This window comes from Musca autumnalis, unplaced genomic scaffold, assembly GCF_047663935.1.
Source record: "Musca autumnalis isolate F117 unplaced genomic scaffold, ASM4766393v1 scaffold_3, whole genome shotgun sequence".
NCBI classification, from domain to species: Eukaryota; Metazoa; Arthropoda; class Insecta; order Diptera; family Muscidae; genus Musca; species Musca autumnalis.
In genome coordinates this window covers 91,476,965-91,500,765 of record NW_027411866.1, presented here as the reverse complement: position 1 = coordinate 91,500,765, position 23,801 = coordinate 91,476,965, and the positions used below count along the sequence as shown (strand labels likewise).

The window sequence follows — 23,801 nt, the reverse complement described above, 5'->3', positions numbered from 1 at the left end:
GAATAGATGGAAATTGACAGATAAGAAGAATAGCCTACAAAGAAAATTGAAAATTAGGAAGGAAAATGGTGTTTTGTGGAAAATTAGCGTCTGGCGGGAGTGCTAGATTGAGGGCTATATAATGAGGTGAACAAAGGAAAAACCAAAAAGGATAGTAAAGACGTTACCCGAGTCAATATAACGCCCAGACGGCAGTGAATCAAAAAGATAAACATTTTGTTCGTTACTTTTATTTTAAAATATTATACTTTCCGACTGTATACTGGCTGGTCCGGAATTTGTTGGAAGCTGGAAGTTTTTGGTGGCACACAACAGCAAGATATCCACAGTTTTTCTTGGTGGCCGATTGGCGGAAGAGAAAGCAGCGGTGCTGGTGGCAGGCAAAAATTTTTGGAGCCCGTGGAAATCATTTTGTTGGCTGAAATAGGAGCTTTTCTTGGCCATAATTGCATTTTAAAGACATTTTCGGTATCTGGGCGGATTTGGCCGATCATTACGTGAAGCGGGTGCGTCTCCTTTTTGTCTCCAATCGCTGCTCTAGCAAAGACGTATATATATAAAGATCCGGCCGCATTTTAATGGGTTTTGAGGCGTTTAAAATTTCGCCATCCGAAACGTATGTTGGTTGCAAGCTGCGAGAAACAAGAATATAAAGCCAATCAAATTTATGAATATACCAGGTAAAAGGTATCTTACCGTTGTGTTTGTCTTTTTGTACGTATTTGATGCTGTTTTTGTACATATTTTATGTGCTGTTTTGTACGAATTTTTATATGCTGTATGTGGCATTTTTGTTATTTGCACCCTTTGCCTTTGCAATTTCGGTGCGTAACGTATATTAAAGAAATTACCAAGAAATCGAGCCTGCAGAGATCTGAAAGTAACAGAAAGGAGTTTAAAATTATTATTCATATAATATTAAAAATCATTCTATATAAAAATCATATTGCTTTGTGTAAATTTTTATAGGTCATAAGTTAATCTTTATATTGTAAGGGAAAAATACCAGGAGTAGTTTAACAAAAGGCTGAGTGTGTTGTAAGAGGATTATCTCGTATCCTTGTTGAGTTGATTTTTGTGCCGATAGGTTTGGCGGCAAAATACCCAGTTAAGAGAGCTCTTTTAGGTGGTAGAGTAAAGGTCAAAAGGCGCGATTTTCAAGCGCGAAAATACAAGGTGAAGGTTTAATGCTTTTCTTCCACAGAGGATTGAAGCCATTTTCATTTGAGTTGAGAAATCCAGGTATTATTCTTATCTATTATTCTATTTCATATTTTGTTTGTTATTTTTACGGGATCTTTTATAAGAGAATTATTAGAAATTTTAAATGTTTAATAGATTTAATTATTTGCCCAATAAATCAATATGTGTTAGTATTTAAATTTTAAATAATAATGTGGTGCTAATTTTGTGTCATTTGGGGGATGTTGGCGTGAAGTAAGAGTGTGATACGAGAAGTGTGGTTTGTGGGGGTCCAGAGGAAAGCAAGGTAAGGACATGCTGGACCCAGGTAGGGTGGGCTAGTGCGGGATCACTCCAGCAAGATCCCGGCGTGAAGTTTCCCTTTGTATGGTTTTAAGACGAAGTAAAAGTAATAGAATGTACCCCCTCTTTCGACGTTAGTGTGCTGGGTTCGGTTGGCGGGTTGAGTTCCCTAGCCCTGAGGAGTCCTCGTAGTCGGTCAATTGGCTTAATCGAACGCCGAGGTAACGCACACATAACAAGTGTAGGTAACATGGATCCATGGCAACCCTATAAGCGAGTATAACAAAGAAAACGTTGTTAACCCTGTTTTCTATGCGTCAAAAATATTCGGTTTTTGTAACTTTTGTTAAATATTTTGCCAAAAAACAGGTCATTATCGAACTTTTTCTGCAATATTAGTATACATTTTAATAATTGCGAACAGAATCTTTGTTCCTGGGTGCAAAAATATTACATTTTATAGCAAATTATTAAAATTTAGGGCTAAGGAACAACGCTATCCCAGAAAAGAGAAAACTGGTCATATTTCATTATGAAAACAGCAAAAATAAAAGAAAATTTTGCTTATTTTTGAGTATTTATTCGAATATAGTTGAAATAATGTGCAAAAGTCACGAAAATATAGAAATAATCGATTTCGTGAAACCCACAAGCCAGCCAAAACCAAGAACTGGGAGGGAATGTAGAGGAATCTCCTGAAAAATTACGGCTAAACCGCCCTTAATTTTCTTGAAATTAGTCACTGAGTCCTAAATGACTTTTAGAAGATAGAAAATATGCACATACATTACAAAAAAATCGTATGTTCGATATGTGAATGTTGATAAACATTAGCTTCGTTCCGTACTTTTTAATAGTAAAACTCGTAAAAGAGAGAACTGCAAAAAATTTGTTCTTACACACAAGTTTTTTGAAATAGTTCGGGAACGGAAAAATGGAAAATACGTCAAAAAAAAACTGGAACAAATGTCAAAGTCGGCGTATCAGCCAATCAGACGCCGGCAACCATGTTACTATTTTTTTTACTCGCCCAAATTTGTCGTGTAAAAAGTTTTTAAAGAGAGCATCATTCAGCGCCATTTTTGTTTAAAGAGAAGTGAACATTTTACAACTTTTTTGTGTACGGGAACGCTTTTTCGAGTAAAATGTGTAAAAGTCGTAAAAATTGTAAAAACTTTTTAGTTCTGGAACACAGCTATTATTAACGATATTCGAATTCGAAGGTTTTCCTGCCACAAACTGAGAGACGAATGAATCGTTTTCAATTCGTTCTCGTGTGTCGTTTTCGAACAAAATATCCGCAAAACATTCGAAAACGGATCGTTTGCGATAGCAATGGTATGGGGGGACTCCACTGGCACTAGATTTTTCATGCCAGCAAAATTTTGAGCTGGCTGCCAGCTATTTTTTAATCCATGTACATTTTTGTTTCTTTTAAGAATGCAAAGATTTAATGCATATTTTCAAAAAGACTAGGAAACACAAATAATACTTCTTGGCAGCTGCAATATATTAGTGGTTAGTAAAGACATCATTTTGATGTTTTTCATGCAAATATAAGTTGATAAATAATTTCCCCTCTGGGATTACACAATATTGAAAAGGCGGCAATACCAGATTCATTATGTTTATGACTGAAAACAATCTTTTTAAAACGAAATAAAATAAAAATAGTAAAATATGTTGTGAATTGTGTTTTAAATCTGAAATATAATGCAATTTTGTGTGTGATATGCGGCTTAAAATAATTTTGGAATTGAACTTGCACTGGCATGTGTAAACACACAAGAAAACTGCATGCCAGTCGAACACTTTTTCGGCATTTTCGAGTATAATACATGTACTCAATTGGCACCAATTTACTGGCATGTGTAACGGAAGTGATAAATACACAAATTGTGTAATACGAAAGAATTTCAAGTTTTCGTTTGTTTATCCTTTGTTTGCTTAATCAAATTAATTGGAAAGTGTGTTTTTACTCCCGGGTAATGAAGTTTATAACGAAAAATAGAAGAAATTAAAAAAAGTCCAACATTTCTTTTCTATCACGGATAATGGAGGTTCCCGTGACAGATTTTGTTAACGACTGCATATAAAAATAAAAACAAATCAATTTCAAATGAATTTTTTGGCAATGATTAATGAAATATATTGGAATTCCATGTTAGAGTCATTCCATTTGGACGATGTGTGTACATTACACTGTGCGACACGAAAATTATTAACCATATTCTGACACCGCAGCGGGATAGAAGACCAAAAATAAGAAGACACATGTCCCGTTTTTCCCTATCACTTCAACTTCCGCGGTTATGGGCCCCAAAGACCTGAGCCCTTGATGTCAAAAGGGATCAAACCGCTAAGAATTTGGGTTCACTCGTAGAAGAAAAATTGTAGCTCTCGTCTTAAAGAATAATAATTGTGAACACATAAAATCCATTCAACCTCACCTTCCAGGTCAAAATCGTCCCTTTTAATTTTTTCTCGGATTTTAGTCTACAGATATCAAACCGATCAAAATTAAAGCAAACAACCAACTAGAAAAATGTACCTTAGATCTTAGTTATCAACTTTCTAGCAAATCAAATTCGATTTTTATCCTCTTTTCTCGGTTCCTGCTCGATAGATACTAAACCGTTCAAATTTCAAGAAAACAATGGATCACTATAATATTACAAATATATCAGCGAACAACTTTCTGGAACATACGGAATGTCTATGACCGGTTCTTAAATGTGAAGATAGCCAACAACTTTTGAAAATATTCGATTTTTATACTTTTTTTCCGTTTCCGGTCCACAGTTACCGAACCGCCCAAAAATTAAAGATACAGTCAACTACAAAAATCAAAGATGTCAATATTAGCTGTGTCTTTTTACGTGATAATTAGTAATAATTATTACTAATGTTGCAGATTTTGACAGTTGTGTAAAGGAAAAGTTGCTGAAAAAAATGTTTCAGCAACATTTAGTAAGTAAAAAGACACACTTATTATAAGATAGGAAAAGTCAATTGTGAAAAATTACCTGTAGAGGGAGTTAACCTCTGTTGCTACGATATCATAGCAACATTCTGTTAAACGAAAACTGTTACTCATTGGAATATTGACAAGAAAAACATTAAAACTCAAGTTTGACGGCATTCACTTTTGATTTTTTCATTGAATGAACAATAAAAAAAGAAAAGAAATAAATTTCAGCCACAAAACACAACGTTAATGTTTTCTGCCGCGAGAAATTGGAATCAAAAACGATTGACATTGCTGTTATCATTTCCAGTGAGTTGTGTAGCCATCTGAAACCAAAATGTGGAACTATTATCATATGTTTTTGGAAAATGCATTTGTTCGAGTCTTTATTGCTATACGTCTTTGCAAAAATGTGCCTAATGCTTGGTTTACATTTACGAAATCCACTCGTTTTCAACTGTCAAATCCATAGGTTAAACGTCAAATGAAATCCAGATGAGATTTCATTTGACGTTTGAGCTATGGAATTGACAGTTGAAATCGAGTGGGTTTCGTAAATGTAAACTTAGCATAAGATTTCAATAAACAACTTTCTAGAACATAAAAAGATTCTAGGAGCGATTCTTCAAGCTCAAAAAAGAAATAATACGCTTGCCGTTAAATATTGTCACAATTTCTAATTCAAATGCAAGCTTTTTATTTGAGAGATTCAATCATGAAAAATTATTTTCTACTTTTAAGTGCATTTATAAATAAAACACTGTTACTTATTTTTTTTTAAATTATATTTTATGTTTTTAAATTCATTTCATCGAACATAACTATATACATAGCTGTGAGTAACTGTATATCTAATTCTAAAATGAATTTATCATGGGGTTAACACTCCTTCTGTTGGCATTCACAAATCAACATTAATCAACAAAAAATATATACAGTAGCGGCCAGCTAAGTAGAGACAATAAATTCAGTTTAATTAGGGACAATAAATTCAGTCAAAAATGTGAAGAGATTTATGAAAGAAATTTTTGTATATAAGGTATTGGTATAAGCACTACCGAGTGACGTCAAAACATTCTGAGATTCCCCATATGTGGGGGAAGGACTTCCCACTTTTCTAAAAATGGTCCACATTAGCCTGGCCAGCTAATTGGGGACATTAGTAGTAAAATCAACTTAACGTTCATTGGAACACGAGTTTATACCAGAATTGTTTGCATTTAGTTAGTTAATAGTGTATTCAGAAGATTTCATGCTTTATCCCACCGCAAGTCCTTTAAAGGACCGACGTATTATTATAATCTATAATAATGTGCTGGCGGGATGGCCTTTCCCCACATATGGGGAATCTCAGAATGTTTTGACATCACTCGATAGTGTCTTTAGCCATGGTAGAACAAGAAAAGGTAGCAGCAATACCCAGCTGACTGAACTGGGTTGTAGTGTTAGTGTCAAATTCCATTCGACATTTTATGTATTTATTTCTATGTTCGATGTATATTAGGGATATATATTTTTGAAGAACAAATTTATTCATCAGAAAAAAAACTATTTCCCATAAAGACGGCTTCATGTCATTGACATGTAACCTCCTCCAGGTCCGAACGACATGCCGCACACTAAAACATCGCTTATAGAGGCGGTACAATATTTGTTAATATGTTTGGTATTTTGTTAAACTTGAAAAGAATAAAGCCCTAAAAAACATGTGTTTTTTTGTTTTCAAAAGCAAATGATTGAAACATCTTCTCTTTTTTCAATGAATTACCAGCGACCCGAAACATTTTTGCATGTATTCTACTTTCTGCGAGAAATTATGCATTTAGTGGAATGATATGGAAACATTCAAATTGAAAATCTAATGAGTTTTCATTCATGTTTTCCAAAATATTCAATCAAATGTGAAAAATATTAGTTTTTTAAATTCCAATAATTTATAGACATTTCCTTGTTTTGTTTACATTTACGTTGACACTAAGGTTTACAAACAAAAACAAATTCCTTTGTGGTTGTTGTTCGATTTGTATTTGTTGTAGTATTAACTTTACCTTGTATTTGTTCTACCATGGTCTTTAGCAATACTTTATACAGAAACTTTATTGCATCAAAATCTTCACATTTTTACATGAAATCGAGTAATCTATTAAACTGAATTTATTGTCCCTAATTTGCTGGCCTCCACTATATATATATATATTTACAGTTGTGTGAAAAATAATAAGGACACTTTAATCCATAACAAAGATTACATTGAAAACTGACTAGAAAAGAGAAAATGACTCTACTTTAAAAAATTTATTGTTTTCTTAAAATAACAAGAAAAGGTTTATAAACACATTTTGATTGTTTGTAATCATATGCTTGGTTTACATTTACGAAATCCACTCGATTTCAACTGTCAATTCCATAGGTTAAACGTCAAATGAAATCCAGATGAGATGGATTTCGTAAATGTAAACTTAGCAATATTCTCTTTATCTTTTATATTTTATCCGAATTAGCGTAGTTTGGTGTGTGAAAAAATAAGGACACTTCATGACATATTTTAATAAGGACCGAATTTGAAAGAAATTATTGCAGGATTTTACTTAATAATGATAGATCAAGCGTTTCATTTTCGTTAGTACTTTGTATACGATCCTTTGTTTTCTAAAACAGCAGCACATTGTCTGGGCATTGAGTCAACCAAATTTTGGCACTACTGTACTGGTATTGCGTCCCATGCAACCTGTATGAGTTGTCAAAGCTCGTCGTAATTTGATGGACACTCCCTGACCGACCTTTCAACTTTATTGCACACATTTTCAATCGGGTTCAAATCAAGGGATTGTGCGGGCTATTCTAACAACTTAACTTAATTGTCCTGGAACCCCTTTCTTCATGTTGGCGTATGCTTTTTGTCATTATACTGCTGGAAGATTCATTTGAGGGGCATATCCTCTTCAGCACACGGTAGCACTATATTTTTCAAAATGTCAATGTAATCTGGGTATTTCATAAAACTTTGAATACGGCATAGAGACCCCTCAGCTTAGTAAGAAAATGCGCCCCGCACAATGATGTTACCTCATTACCATATTTTAACGCCTTCAGAGTATATTTCGGGTTATATTATTGATTTTTAGGGCTTCTACCATGATGAACTCCTCTATCGAAACAAAGAATTTTACGCCATTTTTCTTAGTCCAAGTGTTGCATATTTTTATACCCTATACCACTACGTGGGAAGGGTATTATTTTTCGATTAAAATGATACCTTGCAGACACTGTGAGCTCTAATATAGTAAGCAAAGAGGATTTTTCGAGTTGTTGATGTGTCAAAATTAATATTTAAAGTAGTTTTTTTTATCTGTAAAGATGTGGTAAAAGGATTTTTTACTCATCGAATAACACATTCTTTCTTTTTTGGAGTCCACTTAACAGCATCCTCCACCATTGTTTTGAAAATTCCAAGCTTTTATGTAGTTTTTCTATACGAATTTCCTTCTTTATGTAAACATTTTATGATTTCTAGAGTAGCATGATCACAATGGGCATTTTTGCAAAAAACTTAACAAATATCGGTAGATTTAACATTTAATGATTAGAAATTAATTCATTTTAAACTTTTACTTACAGGAAGAAAGTAATCATTTTATTATTTTCACTAAAACGAAAAACTGTCCTTATTATTTTTTACAGCAGAAATCGCGCATTTTACGAAAAATTTTTGTTTTGTATAAAAACAATACAAAACGAAATCCAAATTGTAACGAGATTTCTTATTGGAATACATGTACATTTTCTAAAAGAAATTTCCATCTCCAATTCGTCCATTTTACACATTTTAGGAGCCACCAAAGACAGTGAATGTCACTTTCCTTATTATTTTTCAAATAACTGTATATATAGTAACAAGGGGCGCCTTCGACACTGGGGCGGCTCCGCCAGCCCCGATTTTCTCGCAAAATATAAGTGCTAGAAAAAATCCGTTAAAGGCAAAATTGTGAGTTTAATGAATATCTATCATCTCCCAAAAGTTAGCACTTGTGTCATCAGTATGATAGCGGACGCACGTAGTTTTGTGTTTTCAGGGTATTGAAAAAAATAATTATGGTAAGTATTTTTTGTGATATCTTCTTTACCTTTTGTGATATCAAAAACACATTTTATACCGTTAGAAGACAACTACTGAAGAATATAAATCCCAATAATTCGCATGAAAAGAGCAATTGCAAATGTCAATATATTAATATTATGAAATATGTAAGGGGTGGGGCGCCCACGCCATGATAGGGGCGTGGTGGGTAAATGTTAGAAATTTGTCATGTTCAATTTAACTTCATTATTCCATAGATATACCACACTATAATTTGAAGTTAAAATCAACTATTATCGTAAACGTAACTTGTTTTAGTTATATTATGATTTTTGTACCTAAATTCAAGGTACATACTTCATTTAACCGCTAGAATCGGTTACTTTTTGTGAATTTTAAGATAATTTTTGATTATTCAATAGACAACATGTTCGTTTTTAGCATAATTTTGATATTTAAGGAAGAAGTATAGTCAATTACAGTTTTAGAGTTCGTTGGAGAATGTTGAATATCGATGGCGAAGCTGCCCCATGGGTGGGGAGGCTACGCCACTTTCGAGACATTTTGTAAACTCTCAAAAATAATATTTTAAAAACAACATTATAAACATTTATATATCAAAACTTATAGTCAAGATATGCTAATATTTGTACCAAAAATAATGTTTGAAAAAACTTGAACGGTGTCGGTATTACAACATTTTGAACAAAAACGTGGCGAAGGCGCCCCATGTTACCATATATATATATATATATATATATATATATATATATATATATATATATAAAGGCCGGGGCGATTTGAAAACCTTAATGAGCCCTTCGCGTTTCTAATTCCTGGGATTGAACTGATCACAATAGACCATAGGTCTACCGCGAAAATCGAGCCTCTCGATTTTGACTTTAAGTTTTTATCCACGTTTTTTGGACATTTTAGCATATAACGGCCAAACCATTCAGATTTTCGATTCAAAACAAGGACAAAAATTTAGCTAAGACAGTGATTAAGAACTCTCCAATACATCACAAAAGCATTGGAACGCTCCTTCAGGCAGTTTTGGCCTTGAAAAGGTGCAAACCTTTCGGAAAATGTCGATAAATGACACTGTGCTACAAAAGTTGACCAGAAAAATATTCAAGCGTTCTGATGAAAAATTCTATCGTGTTGGGATCCATGGACAACGAAAATGCCTTCAGTTCGTTTGGGTCTCTTCGTTTTACTTTTTTATAACGGTAAAAGTAGTGAAAACCTGGGTTTCTTACATTTTCAAATTTAAACGGGCATATCTTCTTTTTTTCACAACGGATTTCTATTGATCCTTCTTCCTTTTAAAAGGGTGAATAATATGTTTCGAACAAGTTATAATTTTTTTAATCGGTTCACAAATGGCTATGTTTTAGTGGTTTCTGTCTGAAAACCCCCACAAAAAAACCTATAACTGAAGTGACCCAAAGAAACCAAAGGCATTTTCGTCTTCCATGGACTCCCACAAAACTGAATATATGCATCAGAAACCCTGCAAAAAATGTTGTCAACTTTTGTAGCACAGTGTTATGAATGAAATATTTGAATAAAAGTTGACAGCACGCTTCCTATCGGTAGAACTTACGACTACTTTTTATTCGTAGCTAACTTACCGAAAAACATCGTTAATTACCGAAATTATAAGCATTATATTGCTACCGATATTTGTAGGTAACTCAAAAAATGAATTACAGAATCGCACTACTGGTCATAGATAAAACAATGCTTGAATTGCACCTGGGTTCAGTATTCCATAATTCTTTGGCTCTCTCATCTAAAAACTTTTTGATTTTCGAAAAAAAAAAATTATATACGACTGGTTTGAGGCTGTTGTTGTTAGACTTGTTGGTTGCGGTCCAGTAAGTTAGTTAATCTGACTTTTCCCATAATGTCACAGCGTCCTGGAATCCTGGAACACAGCATAATCGGAAGGGACCTTGTGTTAGATTTTCCAAAGATCTCAGCACCCAGACTAGTAATCCTGCGCCTTCCTGATTGCAAAGGTTTCAGCCTAGAATAAACTACAGTCAGTCGTTTTCTAACTTGTATTAGTATTCAAGACCTAGCCTTTCCTAGCCAGAGCAGGATTAATAAGGCTCCAGTCATCACTACTAGGATAACGACATCTACATCGATAAATTTCCCACGATGGACCATTTTAAGGTCTGCTCCTAATTCCTTTAGGACATATATCCATGCCCATAAGGTACTATTGCGCCAAATGTTCTGTTCATAAAGCCTTAAAACACTACGTGCTGCCTGACATTTAATGCCGGAGGTTCAGCATAGGATTCAGAGCTAATTGCAGAGTACTTCTAAAGGCTCCCGTTATTAGAGTCGAAAAAGTTATTTACATACTAATAAGCATATGTACAAACCCTATTACTCCTCCAAACGTATGTTTAAGGACAATTACCGGGATGGTTTTGTTATGTATGTACGTCATTCCGTCCGTCAGTATGTAAATAACTTTTTCGACTCTAATTTTTCCTTTATAAAAGTTGGTACCTTAGTGCGTATGATTGGAATTTGAATTCGTCTATTTAATAATTACGCACAATGTACCAATGTTTTATAAAGGAAAAACCACTACATTTGCCGTTATAAAATCAAAAAAAGGTAGTGACCCAAAGAAACCAAAGGTATTTTCGTCTTCCATGGACTCCCACAATACCGAATTTATGCATCAGAACCCCTGCAAATTTTCACTGTAGCACAGTGTAATTAAACGCATAATTTTAACGATTTTTGTCGGTAACTCAAAAAATGAGTTAAGAGAATCGCACTACAGGCATTATTTACCAGAAATCAGGCTGCTGAAAACTGAATTAAGATTTTTTTACACAATGACGGCCTGATTCTCCAAGACGATTGCAAGGAAGCTAAATTCGTTCGAATTAGTACCAAATTTCTATTTTTCGTAAAATCTTTTTGTTCATCTTTGCTTTCAACCAAACAAAATTTCCATAATAACACTAACAGTACGAACGAATTTGTTTTCGAATCGTCTCAGGAAACAGGACATGCATGCCTGAAATGAAATAAAATCGAACCTCGATTTTCCGTGATGGTCGGGGCCGGAGGCATTACGCATAATCGATTTTCCCGGATAATGGAGTAACACTGTTTCTCATATATTTTTAATAAATAAGAGCAATTGTGATTTTAATGTGAAGTTTAAAAGGTTGAAACTGTTCTAAAATAATTCATTTGTACTTTGCTTTTGTTCATTGTAATTCGGTGGAATGAATTATAATTGCGGATCATAGAGATTTTCACAATTAATCGGTGTAAAATGAAAAAGATATCCCGTATGATGGAGGTTTATGGATTATCGATTCTAGGATAATCGAGATTCTACTGTATTATGCAATAACCAAATTAATGTACACTTCATTGTATTATGGAAGGTATAAAAACATATAAAAACACCTACACATAGCCCCAAAAGTCTGCGTTCACCTAACTACTTTTCAAAAATGATATTAAACATTACATATGTAAATGGGTAAATGAGAACAGTTTTTCTCTCATAAGATTAAAAATAAAAATTCCATTAGAGCCCCAAAAGTCTGCGTTCACTTTGTATGTCATTGGTGACCACTTCCTTACGGTAGCGTAAAAACAAACCACACTTATGGGCCGATTCCGTACAGCGAGGCGAGTCGTGTCGCGTTGCCAGTTGCAATTTTCCCATTACGTATGGCAAAAGTCGCACGACGACGTCAAATTTTGTCGCCGTAATGTTCATTTTCCGGCGACAACAAATTAGCTGTCGCCGTTCATTTTTACTATCGAATAAAAAAAAAATAAAAATAACTTGTTATCGACGATTATTTTCTATCGCTGTACGTAGTGCATTTTTTAAATTTTGTCGCAGAGACGATAGACGACGCGACATGACTCGCCTCGCTGTACGGAATCGGCCCATTATTCTCACTTTATTTCTCATTTGTCATTGCTTAGTAATGGGGATAGTGTCTAACCACTTCTAATACACGAACTATTCTGAGCACCCTTGTTGTATGTTGTAATAGTACCGTTCCTTTTTTTTTGATTTTTTTGAAGAGAATATCGTTTGCCTTACGTTAAAAATTTGTATTATAGGTATTGTTCGGCTACAGGCTTTTTGCAATAAGATGACGTTTCAAAGATTTATTTATTTATTTATTTCAAAATTCATACATGATACAAAGCCTCAATGGCCAAATAAACGTATCTCAAGACAAAAAACCTGAGTTATAAAATAATAAATTCAATTAATTTACTTAAATACATTAATATATAACAATTAATTATTATTTAAATGCAGATATATAGATTTTTCGGCTCCCCAGCCATAAAATATTAAAGAAAAACAAAAACAAAAAAAAAATGTCCAAAGAGTAGTAACTCAACATGTGCTGATTTTTTAAAGAGTGACATATAGATATATATATATATATATATATATATATATATATAATATTATATATATACATAATATTATTGTTCAAGTAGCCCTTGAATGTGTCTAAGGATTTTCAAACGAAAAGAGAAAAAATACGTAGTTCATGTGGTAAAAAGTTCCAAAACCGTGCAACTCTGACTAAGAAAGATCTAGAATACACATCTTTCCAAATCTAAGGAATAAAAATTTGGGGATTTCTAGTAAAATGTAAAAAAGTAAATCTTCTCCTTAGGGCACTAGGTATACCATTCTTTATAAGGTTATAAAAAAGCAACGTACAACGGTATTTTATGAACATATCGAATGAGCAACCTAGAAACCGAGTGACATGTTCTGATACATGACTACTTCGAGGAAGATTAAACAAAAAACGTGTAATAGTATTGACAATACACCTCAATTTGTCAATATTGCCGCCAATAGTACCAGAATACACCTCAAGTCCATACAAAACTTGGGACATCAAAAGAGAATTAGCAAGCAATAACTTTATTCGGTAAGAAAGATATAAATTAGAACCATAAATCCTACGCAATATGCCCCAAACTTTACCAGACAAGGAATCAATGTGGCTTTGGAATGAAAGATCGGAATCGATCATTACTCCCAAGCATTTATGTTGTTGTACGAAGTCAATTTTAGTGTGACCCAAGAAGATATCAATGGGTGGTAAAGAACAGTTATGATTGAAAAAAGCTAAAGCCTTGGTCTTAGAAGGATTCACCTTTAATGAGTTTATTGTAGTCCAACGAACAAAGTAACTTAAATTTGAGTTTATATTATATTCAAGCATCTTAGTGGCGTCACGTCTGCCATTAAAAAGCAAGAATATATCATCAGCAAAAATAAAAGGTATGCATCCAGAAGAATTAGTACAAAGAGGAAAGTCGTTCATATATAAGATAAAGAGAAGAGGACCAAGAACAGATCCTTGCGGCACACCAGAGAATAAAGGTAAACAACTAGACTCACAACCATTCATTACAACAAACTGACTCCTGTCACACAAGAAGGAAAAAATTAGTTTGCAGGCAGATTTCGAGAAGTTAAACTCATCTCTTAACTTCATTACAAGATAGGTATAGTCTATAGAATTGAAGGCCTTTGACAAATCCAGGGATATAAGAATACTCAACATATCATCATTTATGGCTTCGCGAATAGTGTCAGTAAGTTGAAGCAATAAGTGAGTAGTATTATGTCCCTTGCGAAAAGCAAATTGACACTCACTTATTCGACTTGAACAAACCTGAAGCATTTGATCTTTAATGATATGTTCCATAATCTTAGAAATAGCAGGTAAAATAGATATGGGTCTTAAGTCATCTGAATCCCTAACCGACCGGACTTTAGGAATGGGCACCACTCGAGCAGTTTTCCATGCAGATGGAAAAACTGAAGTAGTTAAAATAGAGTTCATAAGATTTAACATAAGTCCTGAAATATATGGAAACACTAATTTGATGAAATATATAGGTATGCCGTCAATACCAATAGATTTAGATTTAATCTTACTCATTGCTTCAATCAATTCCCCTTCATTTACACAACGAAATGAAAATGACAAATCAGAATCTGTGATTTCATCAATATTGAAGAAAATATTATTAGTTCTATCAGAAGAATTAGCAAATGACTGATTGATAGTATTCACATCAATATTTATCCTTTCATTGTCATTTCCCACACAACCATGACTTTTTAGAACCCTCCAAAGCCTGCAAGAATCCACATTTCCATAAAGTTTCAAATAATGAACTCTTCTCTCTTTGCGTATAACAGACTTAGCCTTATTTCTGTATTTGCAATAGATTCGCCAGTTTTGCTGAGATGGGTTTCTTTGGAATGACAAGAAAGCTAAATCCCTGATTGATGTAGCAAACCTGACTCCTCTACACTCCATCCAAGGATCACCAGAGCACCTAATTTCTTTCCTAACAATAGGAACAAAGGAAAAGAGGGAATCAAAGAGTGAACAAATATAGGAACATTTAACATCCACGTCAGGACTTTCTAAAACCAAATTATTATCAAAAGAAGCAAGGAATGAATATAAACCATCCCAATCAATGTTCCTATAATCACGGAACTGAATATAATCTGGTAAACGATTATAATTAATAGAAACCGAGGCAAATATAAGAGCATGGTCTGAAATTGCAGGACACTGAACCTGATTCGTGTAGTTTAAGAGAGTGCAGTCACTGACCAACATGAAGTCAATAAGAGATGTCGAACGTCTACCTAAGTCAAAGTGCGTAGGACTCAAGTTGTGAGCAATACATAGATTCAATCTAGTGCAAAGTGACCGAAATATGTTCGCTTTTGAAGGATTATGTAAATTACAGTTGAAATCTCCAACAGTTAATATATTAATATATTCAGCAAAAATATCGCAATGAAGGCTTTCAAAAACGTCTATATTACCCGAAGGCAAATATACAACACCGAAAAGAAGCTTTGTACCCGAAAATTGCAACTCTATAAAAAGAGATTCACAATGCAAAACCGATGTCTTAAAAACACATTTGTATCGAAGACCACTGGAAACATATACTCCAACACCGCCGCCTCTACTGGATACTTGACGGTCATTACGGCACACGTTAAAACCCGGAATAGCAACAGCAGAATCCAGTATGTCAGAAGACAGCCATGTCTCGGAAAGAGCAAAAATGTCGAAAGTATTATCATTTAAAATACATCTTATTTCATCCAATTTAGTAGCTGGCTTTATGCTTCTACAATTAAGATGAGCAATTTTCAAATTATTTTTATAAGGATGAAGCAGACTTTTCAGATAGGAGTTACCACTCACTATTGGACCGAGATTTTCGTTAAAAGACATCAAAACCATTGCAGATAGGGAGCCAAGAAAAGAAATATAAATGCGAGAATTTTTTGCAAACACTACGATTCATTATAAACAAAAATTCAATCAATGAAACAGCTCATCGCAAAGAATAAAAAAATGAGATCAAACAATAAAATATCAACATATTCATGTGTATACAAACGCAAATGAAATAAATGAACCAGGATCCAACTGAAAAAAAAAACCTCAGAGGCAAAATGTAAATTACAAAACTGTTGCAGTTGTATCCAGGTTTTACATTATGTGAAAAAGTACAAAAACAAAAAGATCAATCAATTATTACTCGTGAGTAATAAAGAACAACCAGAAGCATCACGTTCAATCTGTTTACCATCAGGCAGTGTAATTTTCGCTCTCGCTTTATCCTCATTAACAATTCTATACTTGGAAATAATATTCTGCCGACGAAGTTTATTACAAACAGCATTCAAATTACTAGCCTCAGGGGAAAAGTGGTCATTCAAGAATACCCTTCTCGCAACATCTCCGCAATCAGCTGGCAGAATATCAGATACCTTTAAGGATCGACTTTTAAAATATTGTCGCATGATCTCATCACGAAGTTCTGCACAGTTAAGCTTAACTAAAATATGCTTCCTGTTATTAATGTAGCAGGCTAGACCGACATCACGACGTTCCAAATTCACATTATAAAGAGCTGCTATAGTAATAACAATTGCAACCAGATCATTTAAACCATCAGGCAGTCCACTTATAAGGAAGTCAGCACGATTCAACCTACGGTGCAAAGCATTATTTTCCGCTTTCAGGTGTTTATTTTCATCTTCTAGTGCTTTAACACACGTCTCAACAGCAGTAACTTTCTCATTGCACCTAGCGATATCACTCTTTATTTCATTGAGGCAGGACGTCATTTGCGCACTCATATTTTCAATAGATGCCTTAATCGAACTCAGCTCTCCCTGATGTATAGAAGTGAACGAATCCAGCTTCTTGTTAATAGCTTTTAAGTCATCTGATGTTGCACCACGGCTATTACGATTGTTAAGGTTGGATTCACACGCGTTGCATATATAGGCACTGGCGGTAATTGCCTTAAGTGCAGCAAGATCTTTTTCAGTTAAATTTGCACAAGGGCCATGCACCCATTTACCACAAAGATTGCACTCTATAGAGCCTGGGATTTTAGTTACAGGTTCATTACATTTACCACACAATGTTTGCTTCTTTGGTGCAGGCATATTGTTTAACAACAACAGATGAGTGACAGAAAAACAGCAACAACAGCAACGCACTTCCAGTCAAAGGAAAGAATAGCGGGAGAATAGCAGGAATAATAAAAAAATTGCGTAACTCAGACAAAGTTTATATTCTGAAACCACAGTATTTGGCTTAGATATTCCTTAGATTTTAATTTATCCGTGCAAAACAACTGTTCCGCAAAAGCACTAAATTGTTTACAAAAGCCAACTGTTGATATTTAAGATAATAAACAATTATGCGATCAGCTGCAACCGAACAAACGTTTACTCAGGCATAGGGTTGCCAACCCTAAATTATTACTGCCGATATTTTAAGGCTTTGGCTTCAATATAATGTCCATATCTAGGCTTTGACATGAAAATAATAGTTAATAATCAATCTCTGCATGGATTAATCTGTTTTACCTACAGTTTCACCAATATTTCGATAGCTTTTTCTTTCTTTTAATTTACCTAGAATTTTACTTTTATCAATGCTAATTTCTTTGCCCTTGTTTTCCATTCTTGAAATAATTTACTTTTTTACGAGCTCACTGACAATTTTAACTAAATTTAATAAAATAACGGTACTATAGCAACATATAAAGTGAACGCAGACTTTTTGGGGCTCTAATTTAGCAGTTGTAGAACGTGAGGGAAAACTTGATTTCGGTTCAGGATGGGCTCGGTGTCGACTGAGCCCAACCCACGAAACTCAGTAAGAGTAGGGAAGCGAGTGTGACGACTTCCAAATCCAAGAGGAGGATCTTATTGGCAAGGTGGTTAGCAGAAATAAGATTAAATGGGCTGTCAACACTTTCAAGCCATATAAGTCACCTGGACCGGATGCTATAACGCCGGCGATGCTTCAATTTGCATCGTCACGTTTACATCAATTCCTGGAGGAGATCTATAGGGCGTGTTTGACTCTCTCGTGTGTACCGGGTCCGTGGAAAGAGGTAAAAGTTACTTACATTCCCAATGCGGGAAAACCTAGTCACTCTGCACCAAAGGACTACAGGCCCATTAGCTTATCATCCTTTCTCCTTAAGACTCTCGAACGACTGATCGATCTGGAGATAAGGAGTCATGTAGACACGGCCTATATAAGCAACTCGCAGTACGCCTATATCAATGGCAAATCTGTGGAGTCTGCTTTGCATGAGGTGGTAGGTTTTATTGAGAGGAACATGGAAAACTCAAACTTTACCTTGGCCTTTGTATAATAGAAGGAGCTTTCAACAATGCAGAACTTAAATCCATAAATCTCTCACTTAAAAAAGTTAACACACCTGAAACCCTAACTTGTTGGATAAATAATATGCTAAATGCAGAATTATAAACTCTAATATTGGGGAGACAAAAATTAGGAAAATAGTAACTAGAGGCGCTCAACAGGATGGAGTGCTCTCACCGTTACTGTGGCTACTTGTTATAAACAATATTCTGACGGAGCTGTATAATCAAGGCATCAAAGTTATTGCTTATGCGGACGACGTATAAGACCCATCTAGTCCTATCGAGCACCTCTTGTGTCGGTGTCCAGCTTTGGCTTGCAGGCGGCATGGATAAGTGGATGTTCACTTTCCACCGTGTCTAACCTTCTATTCAACTGTGGAACCTGGTCTAATCTAATCTGATCACTCTCAGAATTGTATCTAGGTACTTAGTTTTAAAAAAGAGATGTGTTGCACTTTATCCAGTACTGGCAGCGGAAAATCGTCGAACTTATGCTTTCTAGTACCACTTCTGCTTTCAAGACCGTTTGCTGAGGCCCATAGAGACATCTTTGATAAGGCAATATGTAAAGTTTCGATATTGTTGAGAGGAATTTGCCAGTAATCAGTAATCCGCAAAACTACAGTCGGGATGGTGTGGCCGTCTGAATTCGATCAATGGCATCGGGTGAAACATCTGCCCAACAAACGGCACAGGCCCGCACGATGCACTGCACCTTTTCAACCGCCCTGTCATCCCATCGAAGCCGTATTCCCAGAACTGGAGGTAGACTCAGAGCCATTAAGCAGAAAAACGAACTTAAAACAACATTTACAATTCTGTTACAACAACTGCATCATAAGCATAGTCGACAACATTAGTGTCCTGATTGCCCATTTCCCCTATTATAAGTAATATTTTATAGTGAATGTTCTCATCTTCTCCTTTTACCCTTTATGTGTATTCCCGTATAAAGGAACTTGTAGAACATTTCAAAATTATAAAGCAAAAAGTGGCAAACAGAGTAAATTTGTGCAGGTTCTGGAAAACAACTAATTGTAAACTAAAGCTTTGTTCCAGAACTAAAAGGTTTTTACAATTTTTACGACTTTTACAGCCTGTTTCTGTATGTCGAAAGAAGAAGAAAGAAACGAAAATTCGTTTTTTGTTTTAAAGCAAAAGCAAAGGTAAAATTATTTCGAAAACTAAAATTTCGGGAGTGTTTCATTCGCACACATTCTTCTTTCGACATACAGAAACTGGCTGTTACACATTTTGCCCGAAAACCTGTTCCCGTACACAAAAAAGTTGTAAAATGTTCACTTCTCTTTAAACAAAAATGGCGCTGAATGACGCTCTCTTTAAAAACTTTTTACTCGTGTAAAAAATAGTAGCATGGATGCCGGCGTCTGATTGGCTGGTATGCCGACCTTGACATTTGTTCCAGCTTTTTTTGCGTTCCCGAGCTTTTTGAAAAAAGTTTTGTGTGACAACAATTTTCTCTCTTTCTCTCTTTTACGAGTTTTATGGCTTGACGTTTAATCAATGAAATTGACAGTTGAAATCATGTGGATTTCGTAAATGTAAACTTACTATTACTCTCAGAACGACGATAAAATGTGTCCCATCTCTAACAAATAAGAGAATTTATCGAAATAAATTAATTATGATAGTAGAAAAAATAAAAAATTAAAAATGTATTAAAAATTCAAACCTTTTTAGAAAAACTGCAAAATATGAATGAAAAGTAAACGGTTTAACGACTAGTATACATTCAAATCATAGCAAATTTTGTCTTCTCTTTCATTGCAGTTACATTTCTTGTCCATCGTTTCAAATTCGCCCACAAATTTAGAAACAAAAATCAAATGCCTGCCGGAAAGTACTGTATACCAAAAAATTATTTTAGCAGGTCTCTCTCGTCATTTTTAAAATAGAAAAATTCAAAAATATACTGAAAGCACCAACATTTTGAGAAAAAATAGAAAACATGAATCATAATAATATAATTTAATATTGAATAGGTATCTGTATAAATATTTTTCAGTTCATATCAATTAATTTTACTCGTCTTTTGGCTGAAACTTTCTTTAAAATTAGTAAACAAAGACTATGAAAATATGAATTATGTTGCTATGAATTGTGTACCATGTCGTATGAACGGGTTAATTCGTGTACGTAATTATGAGACGAACGACGTGATTCAAATGCTGGTATGAACATGGCTTTACTATTAAAAAGTACGGGAACAAAGCTTAAATTTGTCTCTCATAACCGAAAAAACGCTTAGTATTGTAGCATCTACATAGCTTTAATTTAGAAAACATTTGTAAGATATATGTATGTAATTGGTATGGCTATTATTTTTGCTTGGTTTGGTTTTAAGGTGGTTTTGGCCAGTCTTTTGACTATATCGCCACAACAAGCAGTATGTATTAAATTTATTTTATTTTGTAGCCCGCAGGCGTAATCACTAGTTACATATATAGGTTAATTTTCGAAAGCGCACATGCCAAGCGACAGCTTAACATGACGCCATTTTGTTTTAAAGCCCGTAGGCGTAGTCTCTACATGTAATTTTATGTCTTCACGATGAGCTGTCCGAAGACGAACTGTCATTTGGCTATTATTGTTGTGCTGGTTAATTTTTTTATCAATGCATCTGATATTTTCTTACCCCCTGTTTATGTACTCGTATGTCGACCCAGTTGTTCAATAAATAGCAATAGTCTACTTTGGCATGACACACAAACTAGCCTATGGCTTGATTTTGTCATTGGAAATGGGCTTCCCTGCCTATTATGTCAATTCACTAGTTACAGGTAATGCAGCATGTAATATATTGACTATGTTATAGACTACCCATGGATAGTGTTATCGATCTTGTAATATTTTTAAACATTACTTGTTTTTTTTTTTTTTTTAACAAAATAGAAATAGAAAAATTTTCTGTCATTTTGTTTATTCATAATTAAACCAGTAAGGAAAGGATCAAAGTCGGGCGGGACCGACTATATGATACCCTACACCACTGTGAATATGTAAAATATAAATCGGAGCTATATCCAGATCTTAACAGATTTCGATATAATTTGGCACATTTATTTCCAGACCGAATTCAGTCATACATTCCTAATTTCATCGAAATCGGAACTATATAGCATGTTTGGTACAGAAAATACGTGAAATCGGCCGAAAATATATATGGAAGCTATATCCAAATCTAAACCGATTTCGATATTATTTGGGACACTTATTTCTAGACCGAATTCAGTCAAACATTCCAAATTTCATCAAAATCCGACGAATATAGCTTGTTTGGTGCAGCAAATACGTGAAATCGACGAAAATATATATGGGAGCTATATCCAAATCAGAACCGATTTCGATATAAGTTGGCACATTTATTTCTAGACCGAATTCAGTCACACATTCCAAATTTCATCGAAATCGGACATATATAGCGTATGTGGTACAAAAGATACGTGAAATCGGCCGAAAACATATATGGGAGCTATATCCAAATCTGAACCGATTTCGATATAACTTGGCACACATATTTGTAGACCGAATTCAGTCACACAAGCAAAATTTTATCAAAATTGGACGTATATAGCGTGTTGGGTGCATCAAATACGCCAAATCGGTCGAAAATATATGAGAGCTATATCCAAATCTGAACTGATTTTCACCAAAAGCAATAGCGTTCTTCCTATTGCTAAAAAATTTTAGTCCCCAATTTTCAGCTGAATCGGACAAAAAATGCGACCTCTAGGCTGCGAACAAAAATACATGGACAGACAGACAGACGGACGGACATGCATAAATCGATTCAGAAAGTGATTCTATGTATATCCCTCAAAGGAACTATATCTATATCTCGCTTCCTTTTGCACGTTACATACAAATGCACAAAGACATAATACCCCTTACCACATAGTGGTGTAGGGTATAAAAACGCATTTCGATGCGTTTGTTGTGCAAAAACTGAAAATGTTAAACAAGAACGTGTTACGAGCTGAATCATAGAAGGATGTATCTGTGGTAAGTATTGATACATACCCAGCAAACCAATCGTACCGACATCTTAACGAAATCGGAACAAAATTCGGACGATACGTCCGATGTCTGATCCGAAATCGTAACGATATCTTAACGAAAGTTGTATGAAGTGGTTGACATAATTTCGGAACGAAATGTCGGAGCGACATCGTATCGATTTCGATCCGATTTCGTAACGAAATCTGAAGAAAATCCTTGGGAAATTCGGAAAGGAACTATTTCCGCTCCGAAAAATCGTTTAGAAATCGGAACGAAATCTGAACGACGTTGCTTCCGAAATGGTTCAGAGGTGTCGGACATCCGACATTTGGTTTGCTGGGTATGTATCTCCACACAACTCATTAGTCCTGGTCCACACTAGAGTGATTTCATGGAAAAAATTGCATGAAATTACGCGTCTCTAGATCGAATTCCATAGGAGGGTAAAATCATTAAATTGTTGTAGTGGGGAATTCGATTTAAGAACTCCTAATGTCATGAAGTTTTTTAATGAAATTGACGCTATTGTGGACCGGGACTTATCGCGTCATTTCATTAAACTTCAATACATTTTCTTTCAGGAACTTTTGAATGATTTGAAGGACCCACGAGAAAAACATTCCAAGGACCAAATAAACATAAATTGCTGTATCAAGTAGTCACACACAAGTTCCAGTATCAAGCATCAAGATGAACCTATCATATCAGTATGTATGTACAGTCTGTCGCAAAAGTTAGTATACACCGTTGAAACCAAAATGTATTAGTGATAAATATCACTATAACTTATAGAAAACAACAAACAATTAGTTTTATTTGATAGACAAGAAGGTTGTCTTCCGTAATAACAATTCAAAGTGCGCAATATTTGCATACATTAGCAAATGTACGGTTCGAATCCCAAAAATACCAAAATTTATGTCGCAAAAGTTAGTATACAATGGAGAATCCTCGTGGAACTGTGTAAAAAATTCTTGATATTTTTGAACAAAATGAAACTAAATCTGTACTTAAGATTATAAAGAGTATATTTATTGGTTTTAATGACAGTTATAGTACTTGTAGTGACAAGTCCAACGTACACTGGGTCGTAAAATCCACAAAAATTGGTCATCTACAAATACAACAACTGTAGCGACAAAATCCCGGGTGTTATGTCCTGTTTATGGATTCTAAAGACATGAAATGCTCAGAAAAGCTCTAAAGTTTCAATATGGGGTGATCTTGATCGATTTTCGGCTTGTCCTGTATGTAAAAACGGGAATTTCTTGAAGGAAACCTATACTTTTGAGGTCATTGTCCTTTTGAAACGTGTAATAATCCTTAATCCTTACACATAAGGACTTCCCTTTTGAGTTAATTTTCTCACAAATGTTGCCCCTTTTCATATTCCCACCAAAAGTAAATAGTAGGAGAACCTCAAAGTCCGTTGTAAGCCCTACAGTTAAACTGTCCTACCG

The 23,801-nt window shown here is 34.6% G+C and overlaps 1 protein-coding gene across 3 annotated transcripts; it reads right to left on the bottom strand.

Moving 5' to 3' along the window:
- Nucleotides 1–31: 31 nt before the first annotated feature.
- On the bottom strand, nt 32–17,154 carry LOC141396915 (uncharacterized). Of its 3 annotated transcripts, XM_073972644.1 has the most exons (3): nt 4,512–4,844; nt 697–874; nt 32–632 (listed from the first exon to the last, which is right to left on the bottom strand). In XM_073972644.1, the coding sequence occupies exons 1-3, from the start codon at nt 4,625–4,627 to the stop codon at nt 576–578; spliced, it is 351 nt and encodes a 116-aa protein (XP_073828745.1). In that variant the 5' UTR covers nt 4,628–4,844; the 3' UTR covers nt 32–575. The 3 variants fall into 3 exon arrangements, 1 of the variants encoding a protein (XP_073828745.1); XR_012411268.1 differs by lacking the exon at nt 4,512–4,844 and adding an exon at nt 17,052–17,154 and having other exon boundaries at nt 32–874; XR_012411269.1 differs by lacking the exon at nt 4,512–4,844 and adding an exon at nt 16,164–17,045 and having other exon boundaries at nt 32–874.
- Nucleotides 17,155–23,801: the final 6,647 nt, after the last annotated feature.

Bases quoted from the DNA above. Each gene is read 5' to 3' on its own strand.
- LOC141396915 (XM_073972644.1), bottom strand. From the start codon at position 4,627: ATGCCGTCAAACTTGAGTTTTAATGTTTTTCTTGTCAATATTCCAATG. The intron at 875-4,511 runs GTAATTTTTCAC...TGTTACTTTCAG, and splicing joins GAGGTTAACTCCCTCTACAG to ATCTCTGCAGGCTCGATTTC. The intron at 633-696 runs GTAAGATACCTT...TGTTTCTCGCAG, and splicing joins ACAAAAAGACAAACACAACG to CTTGCAACCAACATACGTTT.